This window comes from Olea europaea, chromosome 18 (assembly GCF_002742605.1).
Source record: "Olea europaea var. sylvestris chromosome 18, O_europaea_v1, whole genome shotgun sequence".
Taxonomy (NCBI): Eukaryota; Viridiplantae; Streptophyta; class Magnoliopsida; order Lamiales; family Oleaceae; genus Olea; species Olea europaea.
The window spans coordinates 24,040,922-24,062,600 of record NC_036254.1 but is presented as its reverse complement, the minus strand read 5'-3'; the positions used below and the strand labels follow the sequence as shown (position 1 = coordinate 24,062,600).

General features: G+C 32.6%; 1 protein-coding gene and 2 long non-coding RNA genes across 5 annotated transcripts; 1 reads left to right on the top strand and 2 right to left on the bottom strand.

Moving 5' to 3' along the window:
• Positions 1–1,495: 1,495 nt before the first annotated feature.
• LOC111367862 lies at positions 1,496–5,727 on the top strand. 3 transcript variants are annotated; one of them, XR_002697900.1, is made up of 6 exons: positions 1,496–1,672; positions 2,248–4,440; positions 4,528–4,632; positions 4,711–4,801; positions 5,192–5,292; positions 5,377–5,727. It is a non-coding gene; the product is annotated as an uncharacterized LOC111367862 (long non-coding RNA). The 3 variants fall into 3 exon arrangements; XR_002697899.1 differs by having other exon boundaries at positions 4,528–4,641; XR_002697898.1 differs by having other exon boundaries at positions 4,528–4,801.
• Positions 5,728–6,522: 795 nt separating this feature from the next.
• On the bottom strand, positions 6,523–8,322 carry LOC111367861. Its single transcript, XR_002697897.1, has 2 exons — positions 8,116–8,322; positions 6,523–7,171 (listed from the first exon to the last, which is right to left on the bottom strand). It is a non-coding gene; the product is annotated as an uncharacterized LOC111367861 (long non-coding RNA).
• A 4,843-nt stretch (positions 8,323–13,165) lies between these two features.
• LOC111366893 (ethylene-responsive transcription factor ERF109-like) lies at positions 13,166–13,711 on the bottom strand. The gene has a single exon (XM_022987576.1). It carries the CDS (start codon positions 13,709–13,711, stop codon positions 13,166–13,168), a length of 546 nt encoding a protein of 181 aa, XP_022843344.1.
• Between the last annotated feature and the right edge of the window lie 7,968 nt (positions 13,712–21,679).

The window sequence follows — 21,679 nt, the reverse complement described above, 5'->3', positions numbered from 1 at the left end:
TTTCCCTGAAGAAGGCTGCAGCGTGCAGGTAATACATTCAGCAAGGTAACATAATTTGGTTTTTGATCCTCCTCGACCATTCGAGTGAACAAAAAAAAATGATGTCATTTTGCAAGTCGTGATATCGATAGCCAGTCATAAGAGTGTTCCAAGAAACGACACTTTTATTAGGCATGTGCTCGAAGAGTAAACATCCCACGTCAAGCTCTCCACAGTTAATATACATGCTAATGAGAGCATTAGCTAAAGAAATCAGCTGTTAGTGCAGTTTCTACAGCATAGCCATGAATTGTAAACCCTAAAGCTAAATTTTTACACTCATTGCAAGAGGGAAGGATACTTATTAAGGTAATCATGTCAAAGTGAATACCTTCTTACCTCATCTGATGAAAAAAGGCCATTGCTTGCTCTGCTTCTCCATTATCTACACATCCAGAAATCATTGCGTTCCATGAAACGAGATTTTTCTCTACCATTCTCATAAATATCTTACATGAGTAGGCCAACTCTTTGCAGTCACAGTAAAATGCCAACAGTGCATTGGACGCATTGAGATTCACATCACTTCCATGCTTAAGACTAAGGAAAATGCTTTTTGCACAGCATTTCAAAAATTCTGATGTGGCATGAGATTTTGGCGGCAAAACAAAATAAAAGTCAGTGGGTTTGAGCAGGGTTTTTATGAGAAACGGATTGTGAGAAACCCTCAAGTCACACCACTCTGACGATTGCTAGCATCTCCACCCACCTCACGGCAGCCACCCACTCTCGCGAAAGTCGAGCGGCCACCCAAACGTGAGAGGCAACTGTTGGATATTGGTTAAATAAATCGAGAATTGAAAATCGATTAAAGTGACTTCGTATCGACTTCGACCAAATACTCAAAAGCTCGACTCAATCCGTTTAAGCAAAATTGTTTGCCACTTCGCCGCTTCGGGGCGCACAAACGGGGATCGACCTTTTCATAAAGGTGGTGTCATGTATTGAAGGGTATATTTGGCATTTCGAAAACCAATATCGGATGAATGAGAAATTACGAAAAAGGACGAACATCAGTGAATAGACACCTTTTCATAAAGGTGGTGCATTGTTTGGAAAAGGGTGCATGGTTTGGCCCCAACCATTTCGTCCACACCCTTTCATGGTCTATAAATAGGACCCTTTGGGTGTCCTATTCCTCACAGTTTGATATGCAAAACGTCTCTCATCCTCTCTTCTATCCAAAATCAAAATCATTCATTTATTTTGATTTTCTTTCATTTCATCATTGGAGTACATAAGCCTAAATTGGTTCGTTGTACTTGTGTTTTGGAGTACTACAAACACAAGTGTAGCCGTTGTATCTTGGGAGTCGATTGCCGAAATCCGTAGGCACCGTTGCGGGGCAAATTCGACTTAAGGACAAAGAGTCCAACTCTTGCCTCGACTTTGTCCCTATCTTTATACTTATTTTTGGCGTCTCTATTCACAAAATTCTTCCAACAGCAACTTCCCGGGTCAATTCACACCACTCTCACAATTTCTAGCGTGGAAAATCGAGCGGCAACCCAAACGAAAGAGGCAATTTCCCGGGTCACCAGCCCACCCAAGTAACGGGGCGTCTGCAGCGAGTCGCTCGATTCTGCCGATGACGAGCGTTTGCAACGAGCCCACCCAAGCGACGGAGAAAAAGGTAAGATGATTCTGCCCTTTTTTTGGACATGTAAACCGTAAGTTTGCAAATTTTTGTGTGGTTCTGTGGTATGTTTTCCACTTTGCTGTATGCTTGGTAATGCATCTTGCACATTGGGCTGCTGCTGATGTTAATGATAGGGAATCCAACCACCGAAATACGCAATTGCATATACTAGCTTCTTCAGGCAAATGAAGGGTGGGGACTGTCCTTGAATAATTTGTTTCGAATTGTGAAATCTGCTAGATTTTTTACTGTAATTGTGTGTTGGATCCCTGTGTTGAATTGGAAATATTTGTGTTGGGTTGTGGGAATACTAAATTTTGGCCCAGATTGTCTGTTTCTGTATTAAAGATGCATGGCAAATGTTATATGTAGGCTTCAATAGTCTTCAATATCACAGATGGAAAATGTCATGTTAAATTGCATGGTGAATTATGCTTAGGTCTCTGTTTCATATTCTCGCTATGTTATATATATGCTTCGATAGTCTTCAATACTAAAATTATTATTCAGTTGCTGCTGATGTTAATTTGATTATGGAGCTGATAATGTTCCCATTTAATGCGTTGTAGGAGAAGAACGAGTTGAAGTATTGGAGGACGAAGTCCTTGTACAATCCAGTAATAGGTGTAGTACTGAAAATGTAGTCACCATGGAAGATGACGTATTAGGAGAAGATGGTACGATTGTGCCAGAGGGGGGAGGAGGTGGAACAATTGTGCCAGAGGTGGGTATGAAGTTCAAAGATGAAAACGAGCTATATGAATTTTATAAGAACTATGTATATAACGTTGGTTTTTCGGTTAGGAGACGGAATTCGAGGAAGGGGGAGGATGGAGTGGTGACATATGTTACGTTGACGTGTTGTCGTGAGGGCCGTAGAAGTACTAATACAAGCAGTTCTTTGAAATCGCAACCAACAATTCAGACAGATTGCAAAGTAAGGCTCACTGCTTCGGCAGATATTCATGGAACATGGAAAATATGCACAGTGTGTCTTGAACACAATCATAAAACAAGTCCATCGAAGTCAAGGTTGTATCGATATAATTGAGAGTTGAATGCAAATGTCAAACGGAAGCTTGAAGTGAATGATATGGCTGGAATTCCTCTGCACAAGAGTTATAACTCTGCAGTTGTCGAAGCGGGTGGGTATGAGAATATGACCTGCATGGAAAAAGACTGTCGAAATTATGTTGAACAAGTGAGGCGTTTGAGATTAGGTGATGGAGATGCCGCAGCAATACAATCCTACTTTTCACAAATGCAGGCACAATGCTCGGGGTTTTACTTCTGTATGGATTTGGATGAAGAGTCACGGCTTAAGAATTTGCTTTGGGTAGATAATAGGTGTAGGCTGGCGTAGAAGGAGTTTGGGGATGTAGTGACCTTCGATACGACATATCTCACTAATAAGTATGACATGCCTTTTGCTCCCTTTGTCGGAGTGAATCATCACGGCCAGTCAACACTTCTTGGATGTGGTGTGCTATCAAATGAAGATACGGACACATTTGTGTGGCTCTTCAAGACATGGTTGCAGTGCATGCATGGTCGACATCCTAATGGAATTATTACGGATCAAGATAAGGCTATGCAAAATGCAATTGAGATAGTCTTTCCCAATACGAGGCACAGATGGTGTTTATGGCACATCATGAAGAAATTACCTGAGAAGTTTGGGTACCACGTTGACAAAGGTTCAATTTTTTCGTCCATACATGCATTAATGTACGAGATGCGCAGCATGTTGAAGAATTTGAAGCAGGTTGGGGCATTATGCTGGATACATATAATTTACAAGAGAACGAATGGTTGTCGGGGTTGTATGAAAATAGGGGTCGTTGGGTGCCATGCTACTTGAAAACAACGTTTTGGGCAAGGATGTGTCCACAACGCAACGGAGTGAGAGTATGAATGCGTTTTTTAATATGTATGTGCATTCGAAGACGTCGTTGAAGCAATTTGTTGAGCAATATGAACGAGCATTAAGAAATAAAGTTGAAAAGGAATTTCAGGCAGATTTTAAATCTTTTTCCCAAATGGTGCCTTGTGCAACAAAATATGAAATGGAAAAACAATTTCAAGCAGTTTACACAATCTCGAAGTTTCGGGAAGTTCAGGACGAGATAACTGGGAAGGTATATTGCTATGTGATATCTGCAGTGGATAACAAATCGGAGAGGATGTATGAGCTTGAGGAGGATGTCATTCACAGAGAGACGGTGAGGAAGAAAAAGTTTTATGTCACATTTCGTACAAGGGAGTGCGATGTTATTTGCAGTTGTCACTTATTCGAGTTCCGTGGAATTCTGTGCAGACATGCCATATCAGCGTTGATGCGTAACGGCATCACATCATTACGGGATAGGTACATATTGAGGAAATGGAGACGAGATGTTAGTAGAGCCCATACGAGAGTCGCTGTGAACTATGCCGGTCTACTTAGCACTCCTATCCAGTTACGATATGGTACAATGTGTGGCTTGTTCGCTACGTTGGCGAACATGGCCACCGATGACGAGCGTCGATCTGCTGCGATAATTGATTGGATTCAACAGCAACCTAAAAACATAGAGTCCACAAAGTCCGCCTGTGAAAGTAATAGCATTTCCCAGCCTACTTTACATTTGGGGTCAGATTCGAGAGCATCGTATTAGAAGGGCAGCGCCAACATACAAGATCCTAAATGCACGAAAAGAAAGGGCGCCCCGAGGAAATTACTTGTTAAAGGCTCATTGGAGTTGAGCTCTAAGAAAACAAAGGTAAATTCAGTAGCTAAATATTTTCTCAAGAGCTTCTTAAATATTTACTTACTCCTTTAAACTAAGAATTTTTTCATTGTCTTGTAGGCGAGGTCGAGAGGCCCGAAGAGCAATCTTGAACACAGTGCACCGACCACTCAGACCTCGAGGCATGCACAATATTTGACGTCGACGCCGTCCCCGTATTCACAGGTTACATGTGTAAGTATTTGAATATATTGCACAATGTCTTGTACGTATGTTTGATATTTATTTATTCCTATCACGCAGGGCAAAGGGGAACGTCACGCACTACCACAGCAATTGTATTCATCGCAAGTCTTTCCCATGTCGTCTTCAAATATATTATCCAGTTGGCAAGGTAATTATATGGGTCCCAAAGTATTTTGACAAAGTATTTTACTTGTAAATATTTATGTTGGCAAGTATAACGTTGTTATCCTCTTATTTTGCAATCCATGACGATTTTCAAGATTCTTAATAATGGGTATTAAACAAAAGCATAACATATACATATATAGAGGAATAATTTTGACAAAACCTCTATTAACAAATACATCTCTAGGTGTGACGACCTTGTTTCTAAAATGAACAATGTCGGTTAAGCTCCTTAAACCATAGAATGTAAAATGAGAAAATGGAATTTATGATGAACTAGTCATAAAGAATCTGGAATAGAGTTGTCTCAATCTTGCACTTAGCATGTTATAGATCAAACGTTAACATCTTGCACATTTCATGCTTATTTCAGGCACTAATCAGTCGTACTACTATGGTGGAACGCACATGGGCGTCGTTGGGGATTTATTGACCCCCTCCGCAACGAGTGTTTTCCCTCGATTTTTTCACACTGTAAGCTATGTATTTTTACTAAGAGATATGACAATGTCATGTAAAATTGTCCTTCAACTAACTGTCGATAACATGTAACTGCAGCCCTTTCGACCACCTGCCCCTTCCAGTGATATAGCAGGTTAGATGTCCAGTGGAGCCCATTCCGATCCTCAGGCTGCTATTGATGAAGGCCCTTCAAGTCATGTTGATATACCAAGTTCTGGAATGGCTTATGAAGTGACACCCAATCTGTGGGATGCATCTCAATAGTCTTGGTCACTATTTTCTTCCCACTTCAACAAGCTGCCATTTTCCCTCAGTTTATGTCTGATTATAAATATGACTCGGTTCCTTGATGAGGGTGTTGTTATTCTCGGCATCAATGTGAATATTTGTTGCCGTTGTTTTGTTGTAATGTCTTGATCCTTTTATGTATGGAAATCGGATGAATTTATTACTTCTAATTTTGTTTAAGTTAGATTTAATTGCAGTGTTAAATAAATTATAGAATGTGAGAGGCAAACAACATTAGCATTTTGGGTCGAGTTTAGATAAAAAATAGGATTCTGATAGTTGCATTTATTTATATTGTAATGAGTTTTGATTTTGGGTTAGTCAGGTGAGACAAAATATAGATGGTTAATAGGTTTGTGGTTAGGAAATTCTGATGTGGAACTCATATAGGTCTGGCTAGCTTAACTGCTTCAAGATTTGTGTCAAATATGATTGCAGGGTGCATTTTGTGCATGATTTTGAATTTGCTTTTTAGGTTTAAGTTTTATTTGGTGAACTGTATACCAATATATTTCATTTTAGAAGGATGGACCCATGGAGGATGGAACTGCATACCACAAGATTTGTGTCAATGAATGGAACTGCATACCATAAGATTTGAGTTTATGCATAAAAGAGAGTGAATTCTGTGTTCCGAATTGCTGAGTGAGCTGGCTGGCTTTTCGTTGATATTCTTGGTTCATATCAGAAACATAAATGCTTGATTAAATTTCAAGTTACCCATGTTGATATAACAAGTGATGCTTTTGTATTGCAGCTGCTATGTTTTTTCATCTTTGAGTTTCAGAACTCTGAATTTCATTGAAGCGCCAAAATCTACTCTTCTTACGGAAATTTGCTACTTCATGTAGCAAATAGATATGGATTAACTAGATAGAAACGTAAAATATATTTCAAGAAAATATATTTCGACTTCAGCCAAGTATGTAATTACAACAACGTTGAAGAAAAACATTTGTACCAAATGGCGACCCTTCTCTTGATGTTAGAGACTTTGATCTCTGTTTGCAAAAAGAAAAAATATTTTACATACACGAGTCGTTACATACCATTCAATTGGAAGAAAAAACACATGCGCCACATCAAACTAGTAGCATACCATTCCTGGAAGCATAATTACAAACAGTTAGAAAACGTTTAGATATACATTCTCGAACGATCACCACATACAACCCGTTGCATCACCATCCTAATACTAAAACTTCTACATTTCATTTTCTAAAACTCGTTTCCCTTTGCGCATGTTTATTTGAAGAGAAATGTCCAAGTCTTTCTCCTCGCTTAACTGAGCAAGCGTTTTCAACATATGCGACAAAGAATCCACGTCTTCACCTCCAGTTGTGATGCAACTTGATTCACCATCATCATGCAACAGATACTTTTCGTCAGGAAATTTGTTACACCACTTGAAGTACCTATAGTCACGGGTACAGCAATGAAACAACAACCCTTTATGGTCATTGTTCTTTTCAACCTCCATCCATTTGATGAAACCTTCACCACAGTTTGGGCATCTTCTCTTTGTTGGGCATTCCAGCATCGTACATCCCCTCTGTCGACAAGAATGACATATTCCCTTATTCTTGCCTGCCATCGAACTTACCTAATTCAACCACATCAAACAACCGTACCAACATGGAAGCATATCAGCAAAATTCGAATTAAATCCGAAAACAAAGAAGATGTTTCTCAACTATCGAAAACACAGCACAATTATACAAATAATTTCAAAAGCATTAGATACACAAAATTTACAGAAGCATAACTATCTAGCCAACAATCTAACAAATAAATTAAATAAAACACACACACACACACACACACTAAAATGATCACCTTCGACACATTCTTTTTATCCAATCCTTGTATTCCACATAAAACATCAATTAGTTTTGAGCACCAAGTTAAAAGCAGCATATGTGATATCGAATCGAATTTGATCCAACTTACATTCTATTAGGCATTCGCAAAATAACAGTTTTGAAGCTATAAGATTAACAATAAACATATACATAAAGAACCCCAACAATTCTGCATTTGCCTTCACTTTCTTCCCATTAGCCATAAAAACAAAGCAACAGAATTAGGTACGGGAAGAAAGTGGATTGCAGCCAAAAATAGACAAAATGAATGTCACTGCCACCAGTTTATAGGAACTGCATTTGCTTATGATAAAAAATATTCTATATTTGTTGGGTTGTCTTGAAGATAATAACACACAAAATTAACAGTAAAGAATGCGTTGTCTTCCTTGGAGTTTCCAGACATGATATCATGTACAGTTGCCTGCTACTCATGGGAATTTACATTCAGCAAGAAGAAGAGAAAATTCAAGAATTCTTTGTGTTGAAATAATCATATAACCCAAGAAATATGACACCCAGCTCACGTCGAACAACAAATATGACACCCAGCTATAATTTTACGGGCACCTAGCTCACATCGAACAAGAAATATGACACCCACCTCACGTCGAACAAGAATTAGGAAAAAATAAAGTGGACAGGATGGAAAAAAAGTAAATTACAAGGTAAAATTACGACTCACAAACTTCCTGCCTTCTTTCCTCTTTCCTTCCACTTCCACGATCTAACTCTCCTACCGTTCAAACGGCGACCGGAGGCACTTGAAGTGGGTTGTCACCTGTAATTTTTATGGTGGCCGCGGGTTTGATTTGGGGGAAATTCCTCGGTGGGGGATGGGTTTGAATTTGGGGTTGAAATGAGGCCACTGGAAGAGATTTGGTTTCAACCGGGTCATCGTTTATTTTCGATTTTTCCACTTTTCCTTTTTTTTTTTTAATTTCCACGTCAGCACTGTACGCTAAGCTGTGTACAGTGCTGTACGTGAAGCGGGTTCGTAAGACTAAATGCATGGGCCGACTTTCCAGACAGCGCGGCCCCTTTTTTCGAGCACAAACAAAGGATACTAATGGAATAAGGATTGAGATGGCATCTGGATTAAAACCTACCATCTGCATTTGACGAAATGCAATCAAACCCGCATCCCAAATATGATCTGGATTAATACCTGCCATCTTGTCAATCATAAGGTTTACATTTCTATCGAAGCTTGAACCTGACGAAGTCTCTTCTTAAGTCAAAGTGTGATTTCAGTTAAGCTCCTTTCTTCTTTTACAAATTCAACCAGCATAATATAGGAAAAGCTGACAAACTCTCAAGTACCAGGTTAATATATTATGAATTTCTATCTTTATTTTCTATCAATTTTTTGAATTAGTGTCACTTATTTTTTAAAAAGTTTTTGTCACTTTTTTTGAGTTTCATGACTTTTTTATTTTTATCACTTTTTTTAATGTTTGTCACTTTTTTTCAGTCGCCTTATTGATTTCTATTAATTTTTTTTAGTGACAAACATCACATTGTAAAAAAATAATATTGTATGTTATTTTTTAGCCCTTGTTTGAGTCCCATTACATTAAATTCTATTACATTTTATTTCTCTCTCTCCTATTTTCAACCACACAATCTTTCATAAAATAATATTATACGTAAATCGAAAACTTTTCATTCTTTTTCAACCACTCATTTAAAAAAAAACATTATTCCCCCATTAATTTTTATACGTAATGGGGATCAAACAGGGGCTTAATAAGAAAGAGACACTTAATTTTTAAAAGTGATATTGCATCACTTATTTTAATTAAAAAGTGACAATTTTTATTTTTTAAAAAAAAGTGACATTTAGGTCACATTATACATACATTTGGTGAAAAATGTGGTTGCATATCAATATATATAGAATTGAGGCTGCTAGGTAAAAAAATGTGGCTATAAAATAAATGAAAACAACAGAGATTGCAAGGGTGAAGAGAAAGAAAAGAAAAAAAGGGTTTTTCTTTCAATCTTTGTGTGTGAATTTCAAAAATGGGTGAATTTATCAATATATTGTGTAAATGGTGCATATTTTAATAGAAAATTTTGTCCTAATAAAATATCACATCCTATTGTAGTTGACATGTATATTATATCAACAAATACTTCTCTAAGGGAAATTAGAAAATGTACTTGAGTAGCATACTTGCTGTATATTACCTTATTCCCACCTGCTGTTGTAGCAGGAATTATCTTCTTTGAATTGTATTTCCAATATTCAGATGGTAGTACATTTGATAAGCATAAGCTTATTGTACTTCCTGTATCTAAATAAGCATGAAATTTAATTCTACAAAAGCTTTTTATATTTAGTGTAATTTCAATATATGGACTCATGGGATTAGTACTTATTACTCTTTCTGTGATAACAATGATTTCATATTTTCATCTATTCTTGGTATGATGATTGGGTTATCATCAACTATTATTTTTAAATATCCTTGGCATATTTTATAAGGACTATATTTCTTAAGAAAGTTCATTCCTAGTAGAATAGGTAAACGATCTACTCCATATAATTCATCTTTATATAAAATTATTTCTTTAGTATATTATTTCTGATTCTCTCCTATAAGTATAAGAGGGAACTTAACATATTTTCTGATTTCAAGATTATTTCCTAAATAATCCTTAAATATATATGGTTCTGATATTTCAAACTCTATTAAATGACTAACGAATTTAGCATTTACATGACTTTTATTTGCTCCAGTATCTATGAGGACAAAAAGATTCTTCTTATACCCTTCTTGGTTTACATATCTTGTCTTAATGTAATATTGTAAAACTTGATGTTTCAGCAATACTTAAATTCTTGAATCTACTCATCTTAGAGTCTTGTTTAGAGGGAAATCTTGCAATAAGATTATCTCATTTTAAGCTAACACTATTTCTTCTTATTAATTTTCCTTCATAATTAATTTCTTTAGCTTGCTTATGGAAATCAAGCATTATTTGTTCTGGTATAATGACTTCATGTTCTTGATATTTTCTAGGAGGTATGTATTGTGCTAATTCCTAAAAATCTTTATGTATGATAATATTATCAATTATTTTTTTAAAATTGTTACGATGGTTGTACTAAAAGCAAAAATTGATTTTATGCTTATACTAACAGCCTTACTTCTTCTCAGCATTTTCAAATTTTCAATTCTATAGTATAGATTGAAACTTTGATCAATATTTTCATTGTTTAAAGATATTGCATAATTTGGTTTTACCGTGAATATTATCTTCTGATAAACTAAGTTTCCTACAATTGTTTCTAATAGAGCATCTATAGGATCTTGTAAGATTCTATTGTCCATACAATATATCTCTATTGGTATATTCATACCTTCTCTGAAGAATCCTTTTACCATTATCTGGACTCCTCCTAATTCAATACATTTTAATTTATTTCTTACATTTTCTGGGATTTTGGATAACTTTTGTTTTACCCATTCTTTTGTAATTATAGGAATTCTTGCTTTTCCTATGGTATCTTTTATGTTGATAGACATTTCTTTATAATTCATACTAACAATTGTTTTATTTACTCTTGGTAAAATTTCTAAGAATCCTTGATGGAATACATCATTTTCTTGTAGATCTAATATCTTCTTAGTGATTCCTGCGTATTTTTTAATATCAAAGGTAATTTCTTGATTTATACCTTCTATAGTGTCTTCAACTTCTTCAGTTGTTTCTATTTCTATTTCTGATTGTTGTATCTCTTGATTCATATACACGATTTCCTCATAATCTTCTTCTGATGAGGATGTATCTAATTCATAAATGCTACTACATTCACTACTTAGATCTTCAAAATATTCAATTGGTTCTATATCACTATCATCTTGAAATTTTTCATAAGTTCTAAGAGTTTTTATATTTTGGCTCGAAGATGGATTAATATTCATCTTTATATTTCTAATTTTTCATTTAATTCTTCTAACTGTTTTTTGTATTCTTCATACTCTTCGCAACAGATATTCTAAGAATTTTTGTTCTATTTCTTCTACACTTGTAATCATATATTATTTTTCTTCTTGTTTTTTCCTTTTATTTTCTTTTTGGGCTACTCTAAAATCTTGAGGTGGATTAATTATAATCCTATCTTTTCCTTTAAGATTTTTATCTAATAGAGCATTTCCTACTTGTAGATTGTGTTCTATATTTTCTAATCTTTTATGTATATCCTCAAAACTTTCATTTGTAGTGTTTTTAGGTAGGTAGGGATAACTAGGTTTTTTTATGTTTTTCAACTTTTTTCAAAAATTCTTTAATTATATTTTCTTCATCTACTATATTCATCATAATTTTTGGTTCGTAACATGGCTCTGATACCATTTCGTCGGAGTGTGCAACGGAGGGGTTATTTTTGAGCCAATTAGTGTTTTCATAAGTATTTAATATTTCACAATAGAATTTATAGAATTCACTATTTTTTATCAATATTTTTACTCCAATAATTATATTTAATTCTTTAATCCTTCTTCTTAGGTTAAGAATTAATTCATATATATCTTTTTCCATTTTAATTATTTCATAATCTATAGAAACATTTTTGTTTTTTAATTTTGGGTCTAAATATTCTGTAAAGAAATCTTTCAGATCTTCTTCTAAATATTTTAATTCATTTTCTTTTGCGTTTTTTAAATCAATAAAATTTTGTATGATATTTGGATTTAAATTTATTAAAGATTTTTGATCTATATTTCTTTGAAGATCTAATTGAAGATTTTTATACATTGTAGTGGCTTTGATTGTAATTTCTCAACTAAGGGTATTTTTGGAAAATCTATTGTCTGAAGACTATTTTTCAAATGTTTTCATTTCTTAGTCTAATCTTACAAATTCTCATTATCTTCATGCTATTGGAAAGTATTTCCTCATATTTAGGATGAATATACCTCGTTTGGGCCGAAGCTGTTTTGACCACAACATAATTAATCAATCTGATCTTTAACTCCAACACTACCTTTACCATGGGCGGAGCCATGCACAGTCCAGTGCAGGCAAATGCCCGCACTGGACTTTTGGCCCAAGCCCATGATCTTTTTTGTGTGTGTGTGTGTGTGTGTGTGTTGTAGGTATGTTTTTCATTTATTTAAAGTCCAACCCATACACTAATTTGCCCCAACATCAAGTGCACGGCGACATTTTCTGACTCTCTTCCCTCAACAAGAAATTAAAAAATTTTCTTTAAATCTGTTCTCGTTTTGAAATATTTTCAAAGTTCATTTCTTTCCTAAAATTCACATGTTTTTGGACCCTCAAATTTGCAGCAAAGATTTTCTTGATCATGTGATTTTTCTGGTTAATATTAAGGATTTTGATTATGTGAATGTTGAATATTGGTAATATTTGTGATCGATTCTTGAAATTTTGATTTTTGTCAATTATTTAAACAATTAGTAATGATTTTATGGTGTTCTACCGATTTGTAAAAATTAGTAGTTCTTTTCTTATCAATTAGTACTTAATTGTCACTTGTGGTTTATTTTAGTGTGAAGTGTCAATGCAGAGTTCTTTAAAAGAAAATATTTCATAGAAAATGTTGATGTGAAGATATCGAATAAAATGAATTTTGATGTTACACAACTTGCTTTAGATCCTAGAATAAGGAAGAAGATAATTAATTATCGTATTAGTATTGTCGTTATGTTATTTTTAACATTGTCATAATATCATTAAATCCATAATCTAAAAGTTCGATTTTAATTAAATTTTGCCCGCACTGAACAAAATTTCTGGCTCCGCCGCTGACCTTTACCTCTGTGATCTTCATTGCCTGTGCTTCTATTCTCCATTAATCCATCAATGCCTTGATTATTCTCATAACTTTGAGCCTCAACATTGTAATGAGATAATGGGAAGTTGGTTTTGGCCTTTTCACCTCTGAACTCAATCGCCTTCCTGTCATAAGCTTTAGCCGCCGCCTCCGCATTGTTAAAAGTCCCCAGCCAAACCCGTTTTACATTGTGCGGGTTCCGAATTTCCGCCACCCACTTCCCTCGAAACCTCACTCCTCTATACTTCTTCTTCTTCTTCCGATTCCTCCTCGAACTTTCGGCTGATTCGAAATTTTCACAGCCTAAACAGCCAACAATTTTGCATGCAGTACACGTGGGTGCATCGGGGAGGTAGGGCATCACATTCTCTGCAGCTTGTTGTACGAAATGCGATGACGTGGCACCTTTCATTTCTCCGCCGCCGGAATCTGCTCCTCCTCCGGTGATTACATGCTTTAGAGCTGAAACCATCATGTCGAATTCTTGTTTCGAAGAAAATTTTCAACATTTTTATGAAAGTCGCTTTTATTTTTGACTGAATGAAATTGAACTTGAAATCTAGAAACTAGAACGTGCGAACATATATATGTTCAGCTGGTGTATATATTGCCGTGTTGTTGAAGTGGACAGAACCGGACCGCCGGACCGGCAGCTCTTAATTTCGTAACTCCGCGTTGTCCCGACGAATTAAGGCGGAGGGACAGCGAGGTTCAGCTAAACGCGCCGATAAGATTGATTAGGATTGCCATGTAAAGAGTTAACCAAATGAAAGTGAAACGCGTGCGATCAAGCGACAACTTTTGTGGATGGAACAAAGTTGCTGACACGCTTCTTATGTTATGTTTGTTGGCGTGCATTAATTGGTCTGTGCTCCACGTATAGATTTTAGACATGAGCAAACGCAATCATGTTACATTAACATCAAAGTTGATATAAAGTTTAACATAATGTCACGTAACATTTTATCATTGAACTGTTTAAAATACAATTAGCTTTTTCATCAAATTATTAACTATCATATACAATTATGTCAAACTTTTTGTCAAATCATTCTGATAAAGTAGCTTTATCCATAATTGAATAGTTTAAAATACAATTAGCTTTTTCATCAAATTATTAACTGTCATATATAATTATGTCAAACTTTTTGTCAAATCATTCTAATAAAGTAGCTTTATCCTAAGCAAACGAGCCCCAAAGTTGAATTTTTGACACATGAGAAGTGTCAATTAAGGCCTACACTTTGTCTGTACAAATATTTTAATACTTAGAATTATGAGTTTTGTTGTTTGTATATCAAAGTTGACACCTCATTGTACAGACCCCTCATAAGAGGGGGCCACGCCCAAAAAAAGATCGTGGGCCTCCATTGTGAGAGGCTATCAACCTCGGTGTATACTTAGTAAAATTTTAAGAGCGAATTTGATTGACAATATTTTTTTTGAAAAATGTCATTTTTCTACCCAAATTCATACTTTTGTGCCGTTTGATTGATTTTTTTTTCATGAAAAATATTTTCATACTTTTTGTAACGTGACCACATTTTCCTTGAAAATAAAAAAAAAAATATTTTCTTTAGAGTAGTTTTTATTTTTCAGATAATTCACTCTCTCTTCCTCTCTCATATACTCCCTCTCTCTCACATCTACTTACCAATAAAAAATAGACAAGTATAGCATTTTATAGGTTCAAAATAAAATCAATCAAAATATAGTAATTGACAATTTTCATTGAAATAATTTCAAGGCAATTTAATTACTTAGAATTTAGTTTCCTTCCATGTAAATTTCATGCTTGCAATTAAACACACCCTAAAATTATTGCATTTAAATTTCTACATTGTATTCAAATTTTTAAGCATGTTTGGAAATTGTTAATAATTATAAATAGATAAAAATGAGGAGTGGATGAAAAAGTAATACTTGTGAATTTTTGGAATGAATAAAAATTGATTTGACAAAAAAAATAGTTATAATTTGCATACTTTCCAAACAAGTCGTTTTGAAATTATGTTGAATTTGAATTATATTTATCTTACTAATTCATCTTACTGTACTGGACTAAATTTATTACAAAATTCAATTTAAATTCTACTACCAAATCTTTCAACTATATGCATTTCAAGAAATCAAATTTATCAATACAGTAAAAGTTAATGGACGACCGTTTAATTCGGCTGTGAATGCGACTGCCCACAGACTCTGGGATGGTTTAGGATTGGTGCTTGAATCTAACTGGGTTTCGCGGTGGTGGAGGAATTGGATCGGAAACTCTTTAATCTTGAGAATTTTTATTATTTTTATTTTTTATATCTTGATAAAAGTTTTTAAATTTGCAAGAATATGTCATCACAAAATTCTCTTAATTTTAAATATAAATTCACATTCTAAAAAATAATTTATTGGGTATTGGTGACTAACGTTAAGCGCTTACAACATAATACATTAATCTATTAGTTGATAAATTTATGGTGAATCGCAAAATTTGAATTTAATTTGTTTTAAACTAATAAATTGATGTGTAATATCTATAATTTATAATATATTAAATATCCAATAATGCTACAAGTACAGAATTATATGATAGAAAACTCTTACAGATAAAAGATGGCGTGACATCATTGGAAGACGAGAAAAAAAAGGAAAGAAAATAACCAATCATATTTTGCCACGTTAGTGTTGGTGTAAGTTTTGTTAAATTTTTCCTGTACTCATGGCTTTATTGTTAAATATCACATCAAGTGAAAATAATTTTTTGGATAGTTTTATTCTCACTACAATTCAATTATTTCATTAATGTCTTACTTTTTTTTTTCAATATGTGATAAGGTGTGCAACGTATGTGCCAAGTGTAGTATAAAAATTTGATTTTGTAGTATTCTATCATCACAAAATTTTTTAATAAGAATTTAAATTTACAAGTAGTAAGCACGTACGTTGCACGCCTTATGTATCGATGAATGATATATGTACTATTTTTGAATTACTAATACTATTTTTTAAAATAATAGTGTGAAAATGCTTAATAAATTAAAATATAATGATATGATTGCAATAATACTTCTTTGTACACAATATTTTGTCAAGGTCCCACATCTTTTATTCTTTTTATCTTTTGCTTTTACTAAAACTTTTGTTGTTTGTATTGAAACTCCGTGAGAAAGTGTGATATATAGTTGCCAACGAGAGAATACATGTTCAGGAAGATATATTCCAACAGTAGGCAATATTTGTCCTTGATGTTTATTAATTGTCATTACAAAGCATAAACGTATTGAAATTATTTCCTCTTGAATTTGAATGGATATCCTTCATCATTTACTGGAGTTAATAGGATGCGTGGAAGGAAGATTTGTTTTCAAGAATGTTGTCCGACAATTATTTCTGCATGAATAATATGTTTTTTGAAATCACGACAAATCATTCTTATTCCATTGCAAAGATCGTTGGATGGGTCCAGATTCCTCAAAAGCATCATTACACAATTTCTTTTCAAGATTAACTTATGTGGTGGGATACTATTTGGCAACAAACTCCTCTGGATAAAATTGGTTTGTATCATCTATTGCGTCGTCAAAGCTAATAAATTCGTCACTTTCTCCAGGAAATAACCCAATTAGTTTGTCATTGAGGATGTCAACATACTCATTTTTAGTTGAAAGAATTCCATGTTGTGTCATAGAATCAGAAGAAGCTGTATTTTCTGTTAAATTTTGGAACATTGCATTGATCAAGTGTAATTCTGAAGTTTCATCAATCACATTTGTATATTGGAGGTTGATTGCTCTTATTTTTCAATTTCAAAGTCGGTATATTTTTTCTTTCTCAAGCATGGGAAAGAATTTTTCGGTTGTGTCCTTAAACAACGTAGCTTGAATCTTCCTACCCTAAAAATATTATTAAAAAAAAAAACTATTCGTCTAAAGTGAAAATTCTATAAGAAACATTATCCTAACATAATGCAATACCTCATCATCACACAAAATTAGTTTTAAAACTTCAACAATGCCATTTTTTGTTGCTGTAGATCTCGATGGAACCTTTTCGGAATATGGATACTTTTATAATCAACTCTTCTTCAAAGGCAATTAGTTGTTTTATAAAAATACAATTGCAACTTTTGTTTGGTGACATCAATCCTAAAAATATGAAAACAAATTTAAGATATGACGACAAAAATATATATTAACAATTAACGAAATGGAAAAAAGTTAATATTTTTCAAATTAAATTGATGACCTAACTTATTTTGTTGATCTATTGATGAATCAAACCTCATTTCTGTTAATGATTTCGACGATGATGTATTCATTTGTGATGTTGCCGTCATTCAAAATTAAAAAGTTAGTGATACAATTAAATACATAATATTAGAAATCAATTTGAAATGCAAATCAAGATAAATGATAATAAAAAAGGAAAAACTTCACAGTGATCATCAACTTATAAATAGATTTTGAGAAACTGTAGCATAAGATAAATTGCGTTTATTAACAATAGTTCTTACCCTTTTGTGCTGATTTTTACTTATGAATTTTGAGCATAGAATAGAATGAGCAATGTTGGTTTTATAGCTATGATGACATGGGGTAGAATGAGAAAGGTTGGTTGTGTTTTGTTGACTATAATGGTCATAATTACTTTCATACTAAATCCTTATTTGGCCTTTTTTTTAAATATTTAAATATAATTATATTATCTAATTGCCAAAGTTAATAAATAATATTACTTTGTTAATCAAAATACGTCAAACCTATGTTTGCCATTAATGTAAAGTTGGACTTGCCCATTTTAATTCTTTTTTGCCACAGAAGAGTCTTTAAGAACAAAATAGTCAATTGAATATTAAGTCACTAAATTTTCGTTTAATATTTTTTTTAGTAATTGAATGTCAGTTAACTCCTTATATTAATTCCAAACCAAATGATATGTATTAATTAAATAACAACTTAATGTAAATTATGAAGATTAATAAGGATTTTGTTTATTAAAAATAAAAAATTTCAGAATAAAATAATCAATTGAATGTTTCCCAATCATTCATACATAGGGTAAAAGTGATTGGCAGTAGAAAGAATTATTGCAATCTTAAAAGCCCTAATAATTAGAAGTTATTTACTTTAACATATTTGTAACCTCATTAATATATTAATGCAACCTTTCAATTTTGCAACCTCAATTAAATAATAACTTAATGCTTAAATTATGATTTAAATTATGAAGATTAATAAGGGTTTTGTTGATGAAAAATAAAAAATGGACGGAAAAGTTAATCAATCGAAAGCCATTGAATTTTCATGTGTAATTTTTTTTTCCTTTTTCCTTTTTTTTTTTTAGTTATCAAATGTCCCAGTTAATATATTAAAGCAACATTTAGCATATTTGTTACCTCATTAATACATTAATGCAACGTTTCAATTTTGTAACCTCAATTAAATTAAATAATAACCTAATGGAAGGATTATAATGTAATCATGAAGATTAATAAGGGCTTTGTTGATAAAAATAAAAATTGCTTTGTTAATGAAAAATAAAAATTCAATGGATGAATTATAGTGTAAATCATGAAGAATAATAAGGATTTTTCTTGATGAAAAATGAAATTTTGCTTTGTTGATGGAAAATAAAAATTGTAAGAATAAAATACTCAATTGAATGATAAGTCACTAAATTTATATTGGTTTATCATCATTATATTTTTAATAATTGAATTTCAGTTTTACTCATTATATTAATTTCAACCCAAATGATAAATATCAATTCAATATTTCACCATTTATATTAATTCTATATCAAATGATAAATATTAATTAAATTGGTAATAAGGGCTTTGTTGATGAAAATTAAAAATTGTAAAGAAAAAAATCAATTGAATGTTAGTCATTGAATTTCCATGTGTAATTTCCTTTTTATTCATCGAATGTCCTCATTAATAATTTAATGCAACCTTTAAAATATTTGTAACCTTAATTAAATAATAACTTAATGGATGAATTATAATGTAAAGCATGAAGATTAAAAATTGCTCCGTTGAAGAAAAATAAAAACTCATTGCATGAATTATAATGTAAATCATGAAGATTAATAAGGGTTTTGTTGATGAAAAATAAAAACTAATTGCTGGTGGAAAATAAAAATTGTAAGAACAAAATGATCAATTAAATGGTATGTCACCGATTTATTTATTTATTCATTTTTTTTGATATAATTGAATGTTAGTTTCACTTCTTATATTAATTCCAATCCAAAATGATAAATATCAATTAAATATTTCACTCCTTGTATTATATTAATTCTAAACCAAATGATAAATACTAATTAAATTGATTTTCCAATTATGAAGGTATAGTGGGCATATCGTTAAATATGTAGGGGTAAATTTGACATTTAAAAGTTTTTCCACCATCGCCACTTATTAGCAATTAATTCTTACGTGTTAAATATAGTATAAAAATGTTGTTCATTTGTAGTATTTCATCTTTATAGAAAAAATTGAATAGCATAAGTCGAGTTTTAATTTTTGAGAGTACAATTTTCTTCTCATAAATTTCTATCATAAATTTTATTTTCTATAATTCATTTAAGACTAGTCAAAATCCTTCCAATAAATTGTCATCAAATATTACATTTGCAGCACTAATAAAGCATTCATTACACGTTCAACTTTGACTGGTATACATATAAACTTCAATTTTTTGCTTGAAATAGCATGATTACCCTAAGCTATAGACTTTTGCAATTCTTCTCGAAGAGTCACTCTAATGAAGCATTTCGTCAGTAACCACGACTCATCGACAGTTATAAGTAAAAAAAATGTATAAAATAAATTTTATATAATTTATTCTTATGTAGCTTAAATTAATTTCTTATTTATTTTAAATTGAATTATTAGCTTTATAACATTCAAAAAACATGAAAATTATTTTATGAATATGCAACGTACATCCTTCTAGAGCATTTTAAATTACACCAAACAGGAGCTAAATAAGGCGTGCGGTCTGTTGTCCTTGTATTGAAATATTTTCTGAGATTAATGCTTTGTGTACAAAAAAAAAAAAAAAAAAAAAATTCACAGAAGAAATACAGATGTCTCACAATGGCGTGGGCCTCGCATAAATAAATAATGTCAAAAAATTACCCACTCACCCTTCAAATGTGAGTTGTCAGTCGGAATCCCTACCTGTACAGCAATCACGACTGATTTTGTGAATGTTGCTTTTCATTACTTAATTGAATAAATAAATGGTAGGCGAAAAGACTTGACTGGGATGGGAGAAAGGAGGGAAATTAGTCTCTGCCAGTTTTATCTAGCCGTTATTTGTATGAAAATGAAGTGTGACCCACTGATCAACAGTCCGCCCCCAAATTTCTTATACTGAAGAATGCCAGACAAATCTATACTGTCTGAAGTGTCCATTTAAATTCTAGAAACATCTCAATTAATACTGGTAACTGTCTTCCATAAAAATTACTTAATTAGCAATCAATCATAAAATAAATGACATTGCTATATGTATATCAAACTTATATAATTGATTATATAATATTACATGTCACTTTATCATTTGTCAACATAGTCGACTTTTTCATCCACATCATTTTTTGTAATCCCTTACGTACCATTTTTATGTACAAATAGCATAATCATAAAATCAATATTTACCGTTAATTAAAATAAAAGAGATTAATTACATGGGAGGTCATTGATCTTTCAAGCTAGATACAATTGGGGTATAAATTCCATTTGTAAGCAGTCAGATCATTAAATTGGGCTATTAAATTCAATTTTGAGTAATCAAACCTAGTTTCAATTGCTTTTCTTCCCTTGGACCACCATGTTGCCAGGCTCCATTATCCTTTGGATCCCCTCTCTGATTTCTCAATTGAATCTCTCGACTCTATCTAATTATCGGACTAATTTTACTAATGGATAAAATTTGTGCAAAATTTCAACTTGGTCCTTAAAGTATTTCCTAATCCATTCAATCGCTAAAGTTAATTAACCTTAAATTATTAATCGTGCATAGTATTTGCCCATCTCGGTCCTCTTGCTCATGCTAAAGATAACCCTATTTATGCCAAAATCTTTTACACTGCTTGTGTCAGTGACTATAATATAGGATTTCATATCATTTTCTCCCTTCTATGTGGCATCCCTATCTAACCGATTTCTCAATTTTCTTTACGATTCTTGTTTATTGCATCGCGTTTTTCTTTTAATATTTGGTTTTCTGAAGGAAAAATATGCTGAGTTTTCCTTGTATTGCCCAATTTATATTTCAATTGGGTACTTGATGTCGCATCAATTTTTTTCCATTTTAAAATTGAGTTACTTACTATTGATTTAAATATATAAAATTATAAGCATGAGTCTTGATTCCCATATAATTTTCAGTAGTTTATGGATACATTAATAAATACTAAAATAAATTGTTTATAC